Source organism: Drosophila teissieri, chromosome 2R, assembly GCF_016746235.2.
Source record: "Drosophila teissieri strain GT53w chromosome 2R, Prin_Dtei_1.1, whole genome shotgun sequence".
In the NCBI taxonomy this organism is placed as follows: domain Eukaryota; kingdom Metazoa; phylum Arthropoda; class Insecta; order Diptera; family Drosophilidae; genus Drosophila; species Drosophila teissieri.
The window spans coordinates 21,958,361-21,971,830 of NC_053030.1; the positions used below are offsets into that span (position 1 = coordinate 21,958,361).

At 48.4% G+C, this 13,470-nt stretch overlaps 2 protein-coding genes across 2 annotated transcripts in view; one reads left to right on the forward strand and one right to left on the reverse strand.

Annotated features, from left to right (window-relative positions):
* Window positions 1–4,059: 4,059 nt before the first annotated feature.
* LOC122613015 overlaps window positions 4,060–13,470 on the forward strand; it is a 34,747-nt gene continuing 25,336 nt past the window's right edge. The window contains exon 1 of the mRNA XM_043786972.1: window positions 4,060–5,522. Coding sequence (XP_043642907.1) covers window positions 4,060–5,522 — 1,463 coding nt within the window. The remainder of the gene's footprint in view (window positions 5,523–13,470) is intronic.
* On the reverse strand, window positions 5,889–6,549 carry LOC122613018 (S-phase kinase-associated protein 1). Its single transcript, XM_043786976.1, has one exon. It carries the CDS (start codon window positions 6,455–6,457, stop codon window positions 5,936–5,938), a length of 522 nt encoding a protein of 173 aa, XP_043642911.1. The 5' UTR covers window positions 6,458–6,549; the 3' UTR covers window positions 5,889–5,935.

Genomic DNA, 13,470 nt, shown 5'->3' on the forward strand with positions numbered 1-13,470 from the left:
CCGGGGCCCAAGTGGCTCATAATCTCAGCAATTTGCCAGCGTTTTATGTGATTTTTGTAGCTACTCGTAGTACTTACTAGTGGCTCCACCGATTCCACATCCCAGCTGAGCTCGACGTGGAAGTGGGTTTACTGCATCATTTGTATGCAAATGGGCAGAACACATCGAATGTTGCCACCGTGTTGCATGTGTGTTGCAGGCACTGTTTTCGCAAGAAATCGAACTTATAATCCATCTCTTCGTCTGCTGTGCATTTATCAGCTTCTAATCAAAATCAATTAGATTGCATGCCATATCATTTGGATGCGCTGCCAGCCAGACAGAATCCCTTCCCATCCTTAACGCTCCTCGTTGATTGGCAACCCGCCAGGCAGCCAGAAAAATTATCCAATTTAAAAGTCAAATGTCATTTTTTCGTATTCCTGGCACGCTGCTGCTGCTCCATGTTTGTCGCTGTGTTTTCGTTTGTTTTCTTTTTTTTATTCTGACGCCATTGCCGACACATAATGTGAATTACCTAACAAAGGTGGTCCTGCTGATGAGTTGACGACGGGCATGAAGCGGAGCAGAGGGCGCCATTTCCATTACCGCCTCCGGAATACCCTTTCCAAGGGATGCGGATACTCTCAGCAGAGGGTTGCTTTCTGTCCTTTCTGTTCCAGCAGGACACTTCTGGAGCTCACAAATATTTAAAGATGTAAAGGTTTCTTAAAATTATCATAAATCATATAATGATCCTTCTTGGCTATTTCATCTTTTTGTATACAAGAGTAAATATACTTGAAGGGTATCCCGAATTCGTGGAATCGAATCCTTGCGTTGCTGGAATCTTCTTTTGACGGGTTTTGCTTCCGCTTCCGCTTCTTTTGCTATTTTGGCAAAAGACATTTCATTCTTTCGTTGCCAACGACAGAAAAATTACCCGAATTTCATTTAACGCTCCAACTTTGTCACCGGCAGCAACAAGGACACTCTCCCACACACTTCCTTGCTGTTTGGCCCATGCAAAGCGAATGCGTTGAGTTTGTTAATGTGTTTGCATAAATTTGCAGGAGTGGCAAGGAGGAAAAGGCTGAGAGCAGGTTGTGTTTAGGTCCTGAGTGAATGGTTATGGCAAACCTGAGCAACAACAAGGACATGTCGAAAGGTTTAGTTGTGGGGCCACACAGAAAGAAATCAAAGGTGCACTAAAGTTGGAAACAATACTGAAGTTTAGCTAAAGAAGTCTGTGTATGCGGAGCTACTTTAACTTGTAACTTTCAAATAACTTTATAAATGATCCAAAAAGGAAACAATAAATCATAGCTTCCTTGCTTGAGTTCACACTGGAATGATATTTGATCTCCATGTGGAAGGGCTGCCTTTTCGCCCGGACAATCCAATTCCTTTGGAGTCGACTGGGCAAAGGACTCGCCGTGGGCATTAATCAGACTAAGCGCCCCGTGCTCCCAGATGCAACTGCTCTTTGCCAGAAATTGGATTGTTAGTTTTGAAACAGTCGGGTCCACGTGTGGAGGTCGTGTTACCAGAGTCACCAGCATCACCAGCCACTCACCTGTGACGAGGGCTGGCTCCTGGAAAAGTGGGAGCTCAGCTGTCAACGGGTTCACAGCTGCCCGCATGCTGAGTTGGAGCTGGGTTGTTGGTCTGTTGGGTTGTTGGGTTGTTGGGTTGCTGGGTGTCACGGGTTAAGTGCATGAGAGTGTCACCATTAACCCCCTGCAGTCCACCGTACTCCACTTTTCGTATTCCGCCCGTTTGTCGTAATGCATTAGCCCTGTCCAACCAAAACCCGTGCCCGGTATCAAACAGTGGGACTATATATGGGACTATTCCCCCGGAGACTCCATTTCCTGCTGTCGGACAGCAAAGCCCCTGGCGAAAGAGCCCGACTTAGATGTCCTTTTCTGGTCGGGCTTCCGTTTGACTTGCCGTGGCCTTTATGAATAATTGAAGCCATCATCCTCACACCCTCACAGTCTCACATCCTCACACCCCAAGGAGCGCGGAGAACGTCAATTGTTTATTTATTGTTCGATTGGAATGGTCCCTGCACTGCCAAACCGCGACACTTGCAAATGCCAAATTCATGGTCTCTTCATAGCTTTTGTCAGAGAACTCGCAAACCATGTTTATGCGAGGATAAAGCCGCAAATATAAACTTGACAATGAAACTAGTATGTATGTATGAAGATAGAAACTAAAGCAGAGCCATCTTAAAGCCTCATAAGTGTTTCGCATCTCAAGCAAACATTTATCCACATCAGAGCTTAAGCAATTAGATAAAAATCAGTACAAACTAAAGCCTAAAAGCCTTCCATAAACTGCCATAAATCCGTACTAATCGTGCATAGTGGCGCATGATCCCTGGCTCAAAAGTGGAAGTCACACCTCCATGTGGCTGGAGTGGCAATTACTCTTGCTGCTCTGCCATTATGTCCTCATCCACAGCCCACCCTGTATACAGGACACAGGATACTGGCTCCTGGTTCCTGGATCCTTGCCTCACATCTCCCAACTTCTAGTCCATTGTGTTTGTTGTGTGCCTGTTGACGTTTGGTCTCGCCTCTGAGAAATTTTTATGGCTCATAAAATTCGAAATTAGAACTGCTGCTGCTTCCTGTGTCGTCTGGTGTCTGAAATATATAGTATTCTTGTGTTCCCGCACAGGAAATGTGCCTTCTTCATTGCGTAGTATGAAATCGTAATGCGCACGGAAATCTGGAGGCGGCAAGTGGATTTCAGTGGATTTTTCCTTTCAGAATTAGTATTACATTTAAATGGCGTATAATTTGTTAGCGCCATAATATTTATGCGAGCTGTGGCCGTTCACTTTTATTTATGTTCACTTGGCTGCCTTTTTTCCGCGCTTTTTTCCGCGGAATTCTCCCCAGTTGACAATCAAGCGCACTTCTTGCGAATCGCGTTTAATTTGCGTGCTAGAGGCACTCGGCTGCCACAATGCGGCGGCCACGCGGCGTATGCGCAATTTACGCGTTCCCCTGCTCGACGACTCTCGGGAAAACAATCATATAGTTGTGTTGTTTTTCCGCCGCCTAGATGCGGAAATTTTTAATTGCCGACTTACAGCAAATTTGAGAGCACAATTTGTTGTTCTTGTTGTTGTTCTGGTTGCCCCAGTTGCCTTTGTAGCCAACAATCCTCCATGTCCGGCAGTGCGATTACGCTAACTCGTAACTCGCTGCTCTGAATTTCGGAATAAAGTGCGCGACCTTCAGTTCTGTGGAAGGGAAAGTACGCAACACAGAAATAACATTATTCAAAGAAAACATTTTTCTTGCTCTCGCACAACGCAAAAGCAGCAAAGGGAAAGCAGTTTGGGGGGTAAAATAAATAAAAGACCAGGGCGAAATTCATTTCCCAGGAGGATATCTCAGATTTTTAATAAGAATCCGCGGCTCACACGGTAGAATAAATACACTCTAACTATTGACGCAGAGTACTCTGTAGTTTTGCCAGGAGCTCGTTAATAATTGAACAGTTTAAAGCGTCTAAAAATCGAGCTGATATATTTGAATAATTAATACATCTGAATGGTTAAGTGCGCAAATACTATTTAAATATTTGATTTGAATAGTGCGCACAAGAGCTTTGATGTTTCCATTGATTATTCGTATTTTGTCTACACTTTTTTGGTTGCTGCCATTTCCAAATTCATTCCATCGAGCTCATCACCATTCATCGTATTCCTGACTGTCGGGGGCTAATCACTGGATTTTCTCCTTCCGTTTCAGCGTTTTCCCCGGAAAAGCAGTAAGCGGGCACGTGGAAAGCGAGTGGGTGGCGCGTGGAAATGGGCGCCAGCGCCCTGACCATCCGCCCAAATCAGCGGCGGCACGGGGGCACGCTGCGGATGCGTGATGTACTCCTGCTGGCCTTTGACAACTGAAAATGGCAAAAGGTAGCTGAGCAGCAAATCGATAACCGCAACACACAAAGTGCTGATCAGCCAATCAAGGCGAGCGCAACTAAGCGATATAGGGGTGCACTCAAAGCGTCCCGAAAAAAAAGAAACAGAGCCCCAGGATGCGGATGCGGATGCGGATGTGGATGCGGATGCCGCAGGCTGTGCAGCTGCTGTTTGCGATGGGCTTGTGGGCGATGCAAGGTCACGCGCAGTTGCATTCACAGCCAGAGGCAGCCGTTGGTGCAGCAGCAGCAGCAGCAGGAGGAGGAGGAGGAGGAGCAGGAGCAGCGGGTCCTGGAGCCCCACCGCCACGGAACCGCATCAAGGCGGAAGCCGATGCCCTGATGACGGGCGACAGCTTCAACATTCGCCACGGGCGCTCTCGGTCGCATTTCCTCCATGCCAGCACAAACAACAGTGGCAGCGCCATTGGGAGTGGCATAGGAGGAGGTGGTGGTGGAGGTGGCATTGGGACCACCCGCCTGCTGCTGATCCCGCCCACACAGCTGCCGGGTGTGGGTGGCACCTCCCAGGCTCCCGTCACGCACAAAATCCGCAAATTGCACAAGAAGAAAATCAACGAGAGCATACGCAAAAGTGTGGACAAAAGTCTGGGCCTCCGCCATCCGCCCAAGAACCACCGCAGCCTGGCCGAGGCCGAGCACCTGCAGGGTCGTCCCACCAGCGAGGATGCCGAGGACACCGAGGACACGGCTCTCAGCGAGGTCATGCAGCTGGCGGATGAGATTGAGCTGGAGAGCTCATTCGTTACGGCGGCCCCAACAGGTGATCCGGATATTGGTGTCAAGCAGGCGCGCCAATTTGTGCGTGATGAGGCCAATTACCAGGAGGACGATGAAGACACTATCGACGACGACGAGGAGCTCGACGAGGAGGAGGAGGAGGCTCCTACGTCCCCCCCCCCCCCCCAAAAGCCCAAAATCGCCAGTACCCGCCTGCTGCCGGTAAATGGCACTTGGCAGCGCATGGGCACCATAACGCGGGACTCCGCCTCGGAATCGGATTACGACGCAAATGCCCAGGACAACGCGGATGAGGAGGAGCAGGAGGGTCAGCCGTTTGGCAAGCTGCTGCCGCTCAACGAGAGCCTCAGCACCACCGAGTGGATGGACGACGCGGCGCAGCGGGAACCGGAGGCGGAGGCCAGATCCCAGGCGGCCAGCATAGAGGTCAAGCAGATCAGCTTCGACAGCGACAGCGATGGCGATGGCGACTCCGAATCCGATTCCGAGGCCGGACTGGATACCTCCGAGGTCACCATGGACGACGGCTATCCGCCGGATGCGCAAATCGATGACAAGACCAAGCAGCTGGTCATTGGCGATGTGGAGGAGGACAGCGGCGACAACATGGAGTCCAGCCAGATAACCGCCGACGTGATCAACGCCCGGGACAGCAAGATCGATCTGGTGTCCAAGTTCCTGCAGTACATCGAGCAGCAGCACCTGATGGGCTCCAACTGCGTGGCCGGCACCTCGCTCAATCTCGGCGAGGGCGTGGTCGACCGCTATGCCCAGGACAGGTTCCGGGTGGAGGCCGAGGTGGCCGTCAATCGCGCCAATATGCTGACCAGGTGAGTGGACGTCACGGACAAAGTTTCGCCAGTTCCTCTGCCCACATCATATTCACATGGCAAACTTTTCCAATCGAAAGTTTTTTCGGCCAGACGGTTGGCGAATGCAAGTGGCAATGGGAATGGGATTGGGAATGGAAATGGGAATGGATTTGGCACTACACAGTGGTGGCCAAGAAAGTAGGGTCCTTTCCCTGAAGGTCATTTGAGGGTCGAAATACAACTGCAGGGTTATTTTTATAGGAACTAGAACACTGATATTAGCTAAATTCAGGATCCTAGAAATCCCGGTAGAATGAGAACCAATCCCAATGCGTTATACCCGATTATATTTGTAATATTGTTTATCAGTTCATGATGTCTGAGTTGTCCTGAAGCCTTCGAAAAGTTATTAAGCCATATTCACTCCTAATTTATATGTCGCCATACACTGTGGACGTGGCCTCGTCCTCCTCCTCCTCCGCCACTTCCGTCGCCACGGGCAGCAAGTCCTCCTCGGAGGGCGAGAAGTCGTTGGTTATGTGGAAGGTCTGGCGAATCTCCTCCGCCGTGTGGCCCTTGATCATGTTGGCCACCGTCATGCAGGCGGCGTTCAGCAGATTCCGCATGTCCAGGTAGTTGGCCGCCAGGATGAGCTCGAACAGCGAGCCCTGATCCATGGCCAGGAACTCCGCGTCCCAGGCACTGATCTGCACCATGGGTCTGGCTGCCTCGCCCTCGTGCTCCTCTTCACTATCCTCCGGATGGTGCTCGGCCCAGGTGAGCACCTTCTTCAGGATCGCCGAGTTCACATTGGGCAGCGGGATGAGGGTGTCGTTCTCCGCCTCCAGTGGACAATCCTCCAGCAGGGTTTTAATGGTGCTCGAGCACTTCGCGGTCTCGATGTCGGTGTCGAAAATCTTCCCATCCGAGGACTGCAATTTGATCACTGGCATGGTCCTTCTTTCCCCCCCAAAAGGGTGCTCCTTCGCAGTTATACAGCACAAGTTTTACACAAAATCGAAAAGTGCCAAATTGACAGTTAAAAATTAAATGAAATAGAAATTGGTGATTCATCATTTTAGAACGTATGTTCATGGAATAGATAGCATTTATTAATAATTATTTATTTGAATATAAGTTGCAAAACATCGTTTAGTCACACTTGCATTACATATTTATAGTTGATTGCCATTTAAAATTGTATTTATCATGTTCTACACAATAGACATGTCCATCGAAGTGCAATTTATTGCCGTTTGTTATAGCAGAAAAATACGAAAATATGAAATATTTAAAGCCCACTTTGGATGCGGAAATAAAAACAAAAGTAGGGATTGGAGTCCATTTTCCATTTTCCATTTTCCATTGAACATCGCTCATTGCTCGGGGTTCAATTTTCAGCAGATACTCGCCATTTGCTGCTCATCTAGATTGGCCCGTGTCCTTTGTCAACAAGGAGCATAATGTGCTTTTCTTGTTGCCTGTGGCTCTCGGCGTTTGTTGGCCCTAGTTGGCAGAACTAGCGTCGCTTTCCCAGCGATTTTCCTGCGATTTTCCTTCGATTTTCCCGTCCGCCTGGCTGCGTGCAATTTTTTGATAAAAGTTCAATTACTTAGCGTGGCAGGCGTGCCGGGCAAAAAGTTTGCGCCATTCTTGTGGCCAAAAGAAAGGCCAGCTGGTGGTGGACATTGATTTACCTGGACGACCAAAACGATGGCAATTCATTTGGTTTTTCTTGGAATTTCCAGCTGTCCAAGCTTTGCAAACTGACCAGCCTGATGTGGTGTGTGTGTGTGTGTGTGTCCATTCCGCTTCCATCATCGATTTGGCAGTATATCGTGTATCAGGATAACCGCCCCAGTGACAATCGCAAGGACATGCCAGGCCAGTTGCCATGTTTTTTGAGCTCTGCTTTTCTTCTGCTGCTCTCCAGCAGCCAGGCACAATAAACACAAAGTTTCATCAGATTTCGCATATCTGGCTATGAAGTCCGAGCACCAAAGTTTCGGACTCCAAAGTCCTGTGTGCTGTGTCCTGTGTGCTCTGCGCTGCGTCCTGTGTTCCAAAGTCCAAGTCCAAGTGTCCCGATGTCCCGATGTCCCAATGTCCTGGCCTGCATACACGCATCGTATGTGTCAATGCCGATGGGGATGTGCTCCATGCGGACATTAGACCTGGAATTTATGTCCTTCTGTTTTTCTTGAGTGTCTTTGTGGCAAATAGCAATGGAGAAATCAGCAAAAAAGCAAACTTTCTGTGAGCAAAAAAGGAAGCCAACTTGGCTTCGTGCAACAGGCCATTGGATATTGGATGGTCACCAAATTCCGATGACATAATTTTGCAGCTAAGATGACAACTTTTTGCGCGCTGATTGAGCCAGGAAATCAAGGCCATTTGTTGGCGAAAAACTCATTTGTTAAAAGCCGCAAAGAAAGAAAGGACGACAGGACAACAGGACAACAAGCTGACGAATCCAAGGAACAATTGCCGCTTGTCAATAAAACGCACAAATAAACAATTAACCCAAACGACGAGCAGCTTGACAAATTAAGTGACAGAGGGGAAAGGCCGGAAAAGCCAGGCTGGGAAAAGCGAGGAAAATGGGAAAAGCGGACAATGTCGTAACTTGGCCTGGGGAGCAATAAAATGTCAAAGTCTCACTGTCAATAAATTAAATTGCAAACGGCCACGGATCTGGCGAGGGATCAACATTATTGCATTTAGTGTCATATGCCAGGCATTTGTTTTCATTATTTGTTCTATTTGTTCTCTCTGTTCAATGGGAAATGTGGCCGCTGGGACTGAACTTCCAGTCGCTTGATTTATCCAGCTTGACTTCCATAAATCTGATGGCATGGCCAGAGATACGGGTTCATAATTTCTGGAGGGGCAGGCGGCTAATCAGGAGCCGCTTTAATCAGTTTTGCTTGTGTTAACATAATCAAGGGTGGCCGGAAAACTTTTCCCTTTTCCCTCGCCCGGAAAAGAGAAATGAAGCGGAGGAAGGGAGGGGAAAGAAAAGGAGCTAAGGAATAGCGAAGGGAAAAGGCTACACAGATAGATACTAATTGAAGTTATTGTTTAGTGATACATTGTTATCGCCCCCTGCCAGCGAAGGATCCTGTTTCGTGTTGCCGCTCGCTTTTTGGTTAGGGCATTTCCCGTTCACTTTGTTGCGCAAACAAAAACAAGGATAACATTTAAGGAAAACAACGGTTGAAGGTAGACGGTGAGCCAGGGGCGGGGAGGCGGGGGGCGGGCTAAATGGCTGTCAGGAAAAACAATATCAATTCAAGTTGAAATTACGAGCTTCAATTGTTTTCTTGCCTTGGCCACTTTTCGTTAGTTTGCCTTCACGCCGCCAAAGTGCAGACGGCAAACAGAAAGGAAAAGCGACTTCAGCTCGGCACACACGGCACAAAAGCCGAAGAGGTGGGAAAATGGAGTGGAAAAGTGTGGCAATGTGGCAGTGTGGCAGTGCGGCAATGTGGCGGATGGAATCGGAAAACTTTTAAGTACTTAAATGTGTTGTCGTCGCGCAGAGAGAAGGTGAGAATCGTGCGAAGGACCTGCTGCTTTTCCATGTCCTGAAATTGAGTTTCCGGTTGCCTGTACTCTGCCAACAAAAACCAACCTCCTTTGTTGCTACAACTCTGGCTTTTCCTTTTGCCTTTGCATTGGCTTTGGCTTCAGCGACTTCGAGATGTTCAAGTGCACATCTCTCTTATTTGCCAGGCAATGATTTTGTTATTTTCCAGCGGAAGTTCGGCGATAAACTTGGCAAATAATTTATTGCCAAAGTCGTCGCTTGTTTCAACTCGCAATGCCTTTGGAATTCGAGTGCCGTTTGCGTTCAGTTCGTTCAGTTCGTACAACAAATCGAAATTGAAATCTGCATAAGCGATGCAGTTTCCAATTGCCAGCGGCAATAAAACGCGACAGCAGCAAGGACATCCCCACCCCCACCCCCAAAAGGCGGATCCTGCACGGAGAGTACTACCATCCCACTCCCCCCTTCCCTTCCCCAGAGCCGCGTCATCGTCAACATCCTTCAAAAGTTCTCTTCAAACGGAAGCAAACAAATATCTATGCAAGTCAATGTTCAGGAAACGGTTGCGCACCGAGAAAAATGCCTGATGTCCTTGGGGCTTTAAGGATATGCATTTTATATGCACAACTAATATCCTTTAAATTCATCTTAAATTTTATATTAATATTTGGTGTATCTCTATTTCCGCTTATATTTCTGTTATAGTACTAACATTTCTCTCTGTGCTGACAACGAGGTCACTGCAATGCACTTGCCACTTGATTTCTCGCAGTGTGCAGGGCTTTGCGACTTTGTGCCGCTTGATTTACTCGACTCGGCTTTTGCCCAGCGGGTGGTGCTAATAACACTGCCTCCTTGCGCCCCAAGCCGGCCTGCAACCTGCAACCTGCCACCCAGCCACGCCCACCGACCTTTGCACCCGCCCACCGAGCTTTATTGTTGGCCGCTACAGAATGCAGTTGTCTAGCCCCCGAAATGGAAATTGTTTTCATTTTGTGCAAAACAATCCTAATGTGCATTCTTGCCCCGCCGCCCGCCGCCTGGAAACCCGCAACTGAAAATGTTGCTGCCACTGACGCGGACATGCATGCCCATGTAGGCCAGCGGCGGCATTTGGAGCATCCTGGATGCGAATGCGGATGGGGTGGGTTAGGGTGGTTCGGTTTCTTTGCAACCTGTGCACCACGGCACCGCGGCACCACTGCACCACAGCACCACTTTGCCGCGGCCCTTTTTCCAGCTGGTTTACTCCAGCCCACTCACATCTGCGCCTGACTCGTCGTCGTCTGCTGGCGATGTTGCATGCAAATGCTGCTGCTGCAGGTTCTGTTTCTGGTTCTGGTTCTGCATCCGAATCGGGCTGCGGTGATTCCCCCTTTTGACGCATTTCACAGGTTACAGTGGGGCCTCCGTTTACTGACCAGACACGCCAGCATTTGATTTCTGTATTTTTGGCTTTTTAACGCTTAACTTCTTTATGAGCTTGTTTAGCTCTTGCTTAGGTTTTTAGCTCTTAACTTCTTTAGTTGTATTATGAACTTCTTTATGAGCTTGTTAAAATAAATGTTCTTTCTCTGATTGCATTTCGGCAAAATAATATTTCATCATTCCATTAGAGCTGCAATAGTTATTTAGCCAACCGCCTCACATTCAATTTCAGTTTGCAAAGAGCATTTCGGAATGCCTCCAGTTCGAGTAATTGAATCAAAGTGTTGCAAGTTTAGTCGCTAAGCGCTGTTTCAGCCCAATTTAGCCCGGGAGTTTGGAGCACGAGGCAGCAGTCCAACTTATGGTAGGTCGTCTGTGAATGTTTCAGCCCCCCTTTTCGGCGGCTTTGCCAACTACGCCAGTGCAGCGCATTGGCGCGCTTTGTGCAACACATGTTGCCATAACTTAACAGCTTAACAAACTTGTCGAGTGTAGCCCGAAAACAAGTCCTTCGCCTCGGCGCTTTCAAGTGGCTGGCCCACGCGGCGAATGCGTAACGTTTAAGCCGCTGCAGCGCCTCCTTTTTTCCGAGTCTATTTTTGCGCAATAAAAGCATTTGAATCGCGCAACTCGGAACGCAGACGGCAGAGCTCAAAGCCCAGAAAGCCACAATCCAGAGCCACAGACAGGCGGGCAAAGTTGGTCCTTTTGGTGGAGAGTACAAGGACTCGACTCATTATGCGCGGCGGCAGGAAATCAGAAAAGGGAAACTTTTTGGCCAACATTTTTGGCTGTTTGGCTGGTTGGCAACTTTGCGCCCTCGCACTCTGCGCCTGCAATAATAATAATAATCATCGGGCTGGCAAAGTGCGTTGAAAAGAAGTTAGCAAGTTGAAAGCAATTAATGGACTAAATCAAAAAGCATTTTTTCAACAATGGCCCAGAGTACAGAAGGGGGCCTGCGGATCCTTGGTCCTCTGGCCAGCATAAACATGTCAACAGCAAACATGTCGCCTGTAGGTTCAATTAGCCGCAAGCCAACAAGCCAGAAAGGCAGCAGCAAAGTGCCACAAACTGGGCCAACATGGGGTAACTTTTAATTAATTGAACTCCTTTTCCGGCTTCCTAATTGAACACACACACACTGAACACTGAACACTGTCGTGTCGTGTGAGTTTGGCAGTGATTTTCGTTTGATCTTTTGTCTTCGATGCCAACTTGGCTGACAGCACTCCATGCCAAATTTGACACATAACTCTTTAAGTTCTTCACTTGTCTCAGCTTGGCACGAGTTTTAATCTACAAAAGAGATTGTATCAGTGGAATTCGCTCTATGATGGAAAGCAGAAATTTTCCATAATTTTATAAGCTCTCACAGGCATGGAAAGAAAGAAAACATAATTCACGGAAGGTAATTAGCACAGAATCGTATCTAAATATGTATCTTATCAGTTATGCCGTTGCCTCACCGTTTGATCATTTAATTATGGCCTAATTAAAATTGGCAAGAAGCCTTGACCGTTATGGGCCATTAAAAGCGCACCCGGCAAACAAATGTGGGTGGCCCAGGCGAACTTCAGACGAAAAGGGCGTCGTCTGAGGCGCCCAGGGAAGCAGCATCATCACGGCCATTCAGCCAGTCAGTCACTCAGTCAGTCAGTCAGTTGGTCATTCAGTCAGCCAGTCAGTCAGGCTGCTTTTCTAAGGATGTGCCAAAGTGTCCTGGCTTTGAATAATTAAACCGGAGCAGTTCGCTTTCAATTAAGATGTCGACACGCAGTCGGAGTCGGAAGGCAAAGGATACTAGAGGCTTTGGCTTTGGCCAAAAGGACACGGCCAGCAGCCTGAAGTGCCCTCCAGGACTTTTTGGTGTCCTTTGCGTCCTTTGCGCCTCCGCAGAGTTCGTGGCCCCAGGTGCCGAAACTGGAAATTATATTTCATTTGCCCTGCATAATTAATTTTTTCTTCACACTCTGCAGCAAAGGAATTCAATTTCCTTGTTTACGGCCGGGCAATTATATTATTTGTACGGCTCGCGTGCTGTTTTGCATTATTTTCGAAATCAATAGAGCCTTGCCATCGACTTGAACCCAAACATGAGCCCACAAAGGGAAAACGATGGACGTGGAAATTCCATCCTCGACATGCAACGGCCTTCCCGCGTAGAATAACAAAAAATAGAAAAAAAGCGGCTTAAGTGCCGCCAGGCGGCTTTTCTTCTCCACTTCCAAGGCGATTCACGGCTCACTGGCATCATGTGCTTAACAAATAAGCGAAACAGCCTCTAAGGTACTCGAAATCGCGGTAGTTGGGCATTTTTGACGGGCTGCAAGCAGCAAAGAATAACTTTCTTCCTGCCCAGTGATGGCCAACATATTTTTAATTAAACGTCAGACTTTCGAATGCAGCTGCTGCGTAAGCGTAATTCCAACGCAGGTGGGCATTAACCGAAAAAAAGTTCCCAAGCAACCGCATCATAGGAGGTTGCTACGTGGCTCGTATCCTTTAAGCGCACCTTTAAGCCTGCGACTCAGTTAACCCTCTCCGCTCCAAAAGCGCACACAGCGGACACAAAGGCCAAAAGGGAGGAGCACTTTCGAGTACTTACCGAGTTACCTGCTCCTGCTCCTGCATCCCCATGTCCTGGTTCTCACCTCCGTTCTCACCGCCGTCCTGGCCACCGGCACCTGAAGCTTGTTTTGCGCTTGCTTTCACCTCTTTCCCAGCACTCAAGTGCTGAAAAGTGTTTTTAGCACACTTTAGGACACAGTCTCAGTCTCCAGTCTCGAAGAAGGGAGGGGCGGAGGGGGGGTGGAAAAGCCGGAAAACAGGCAACACTGCAACTGTAAGCGTCCCAAACTATTTAAGCATCCCCGGCAACTCAAGTTGTCTGCGGAGAATGTTAATTGGGGAACGAGGACTTGCAGGACTGCACAGTAAACAAATGTGCCAGGATGCAGTGGAGATACCAACCTGCTGATACTGAAT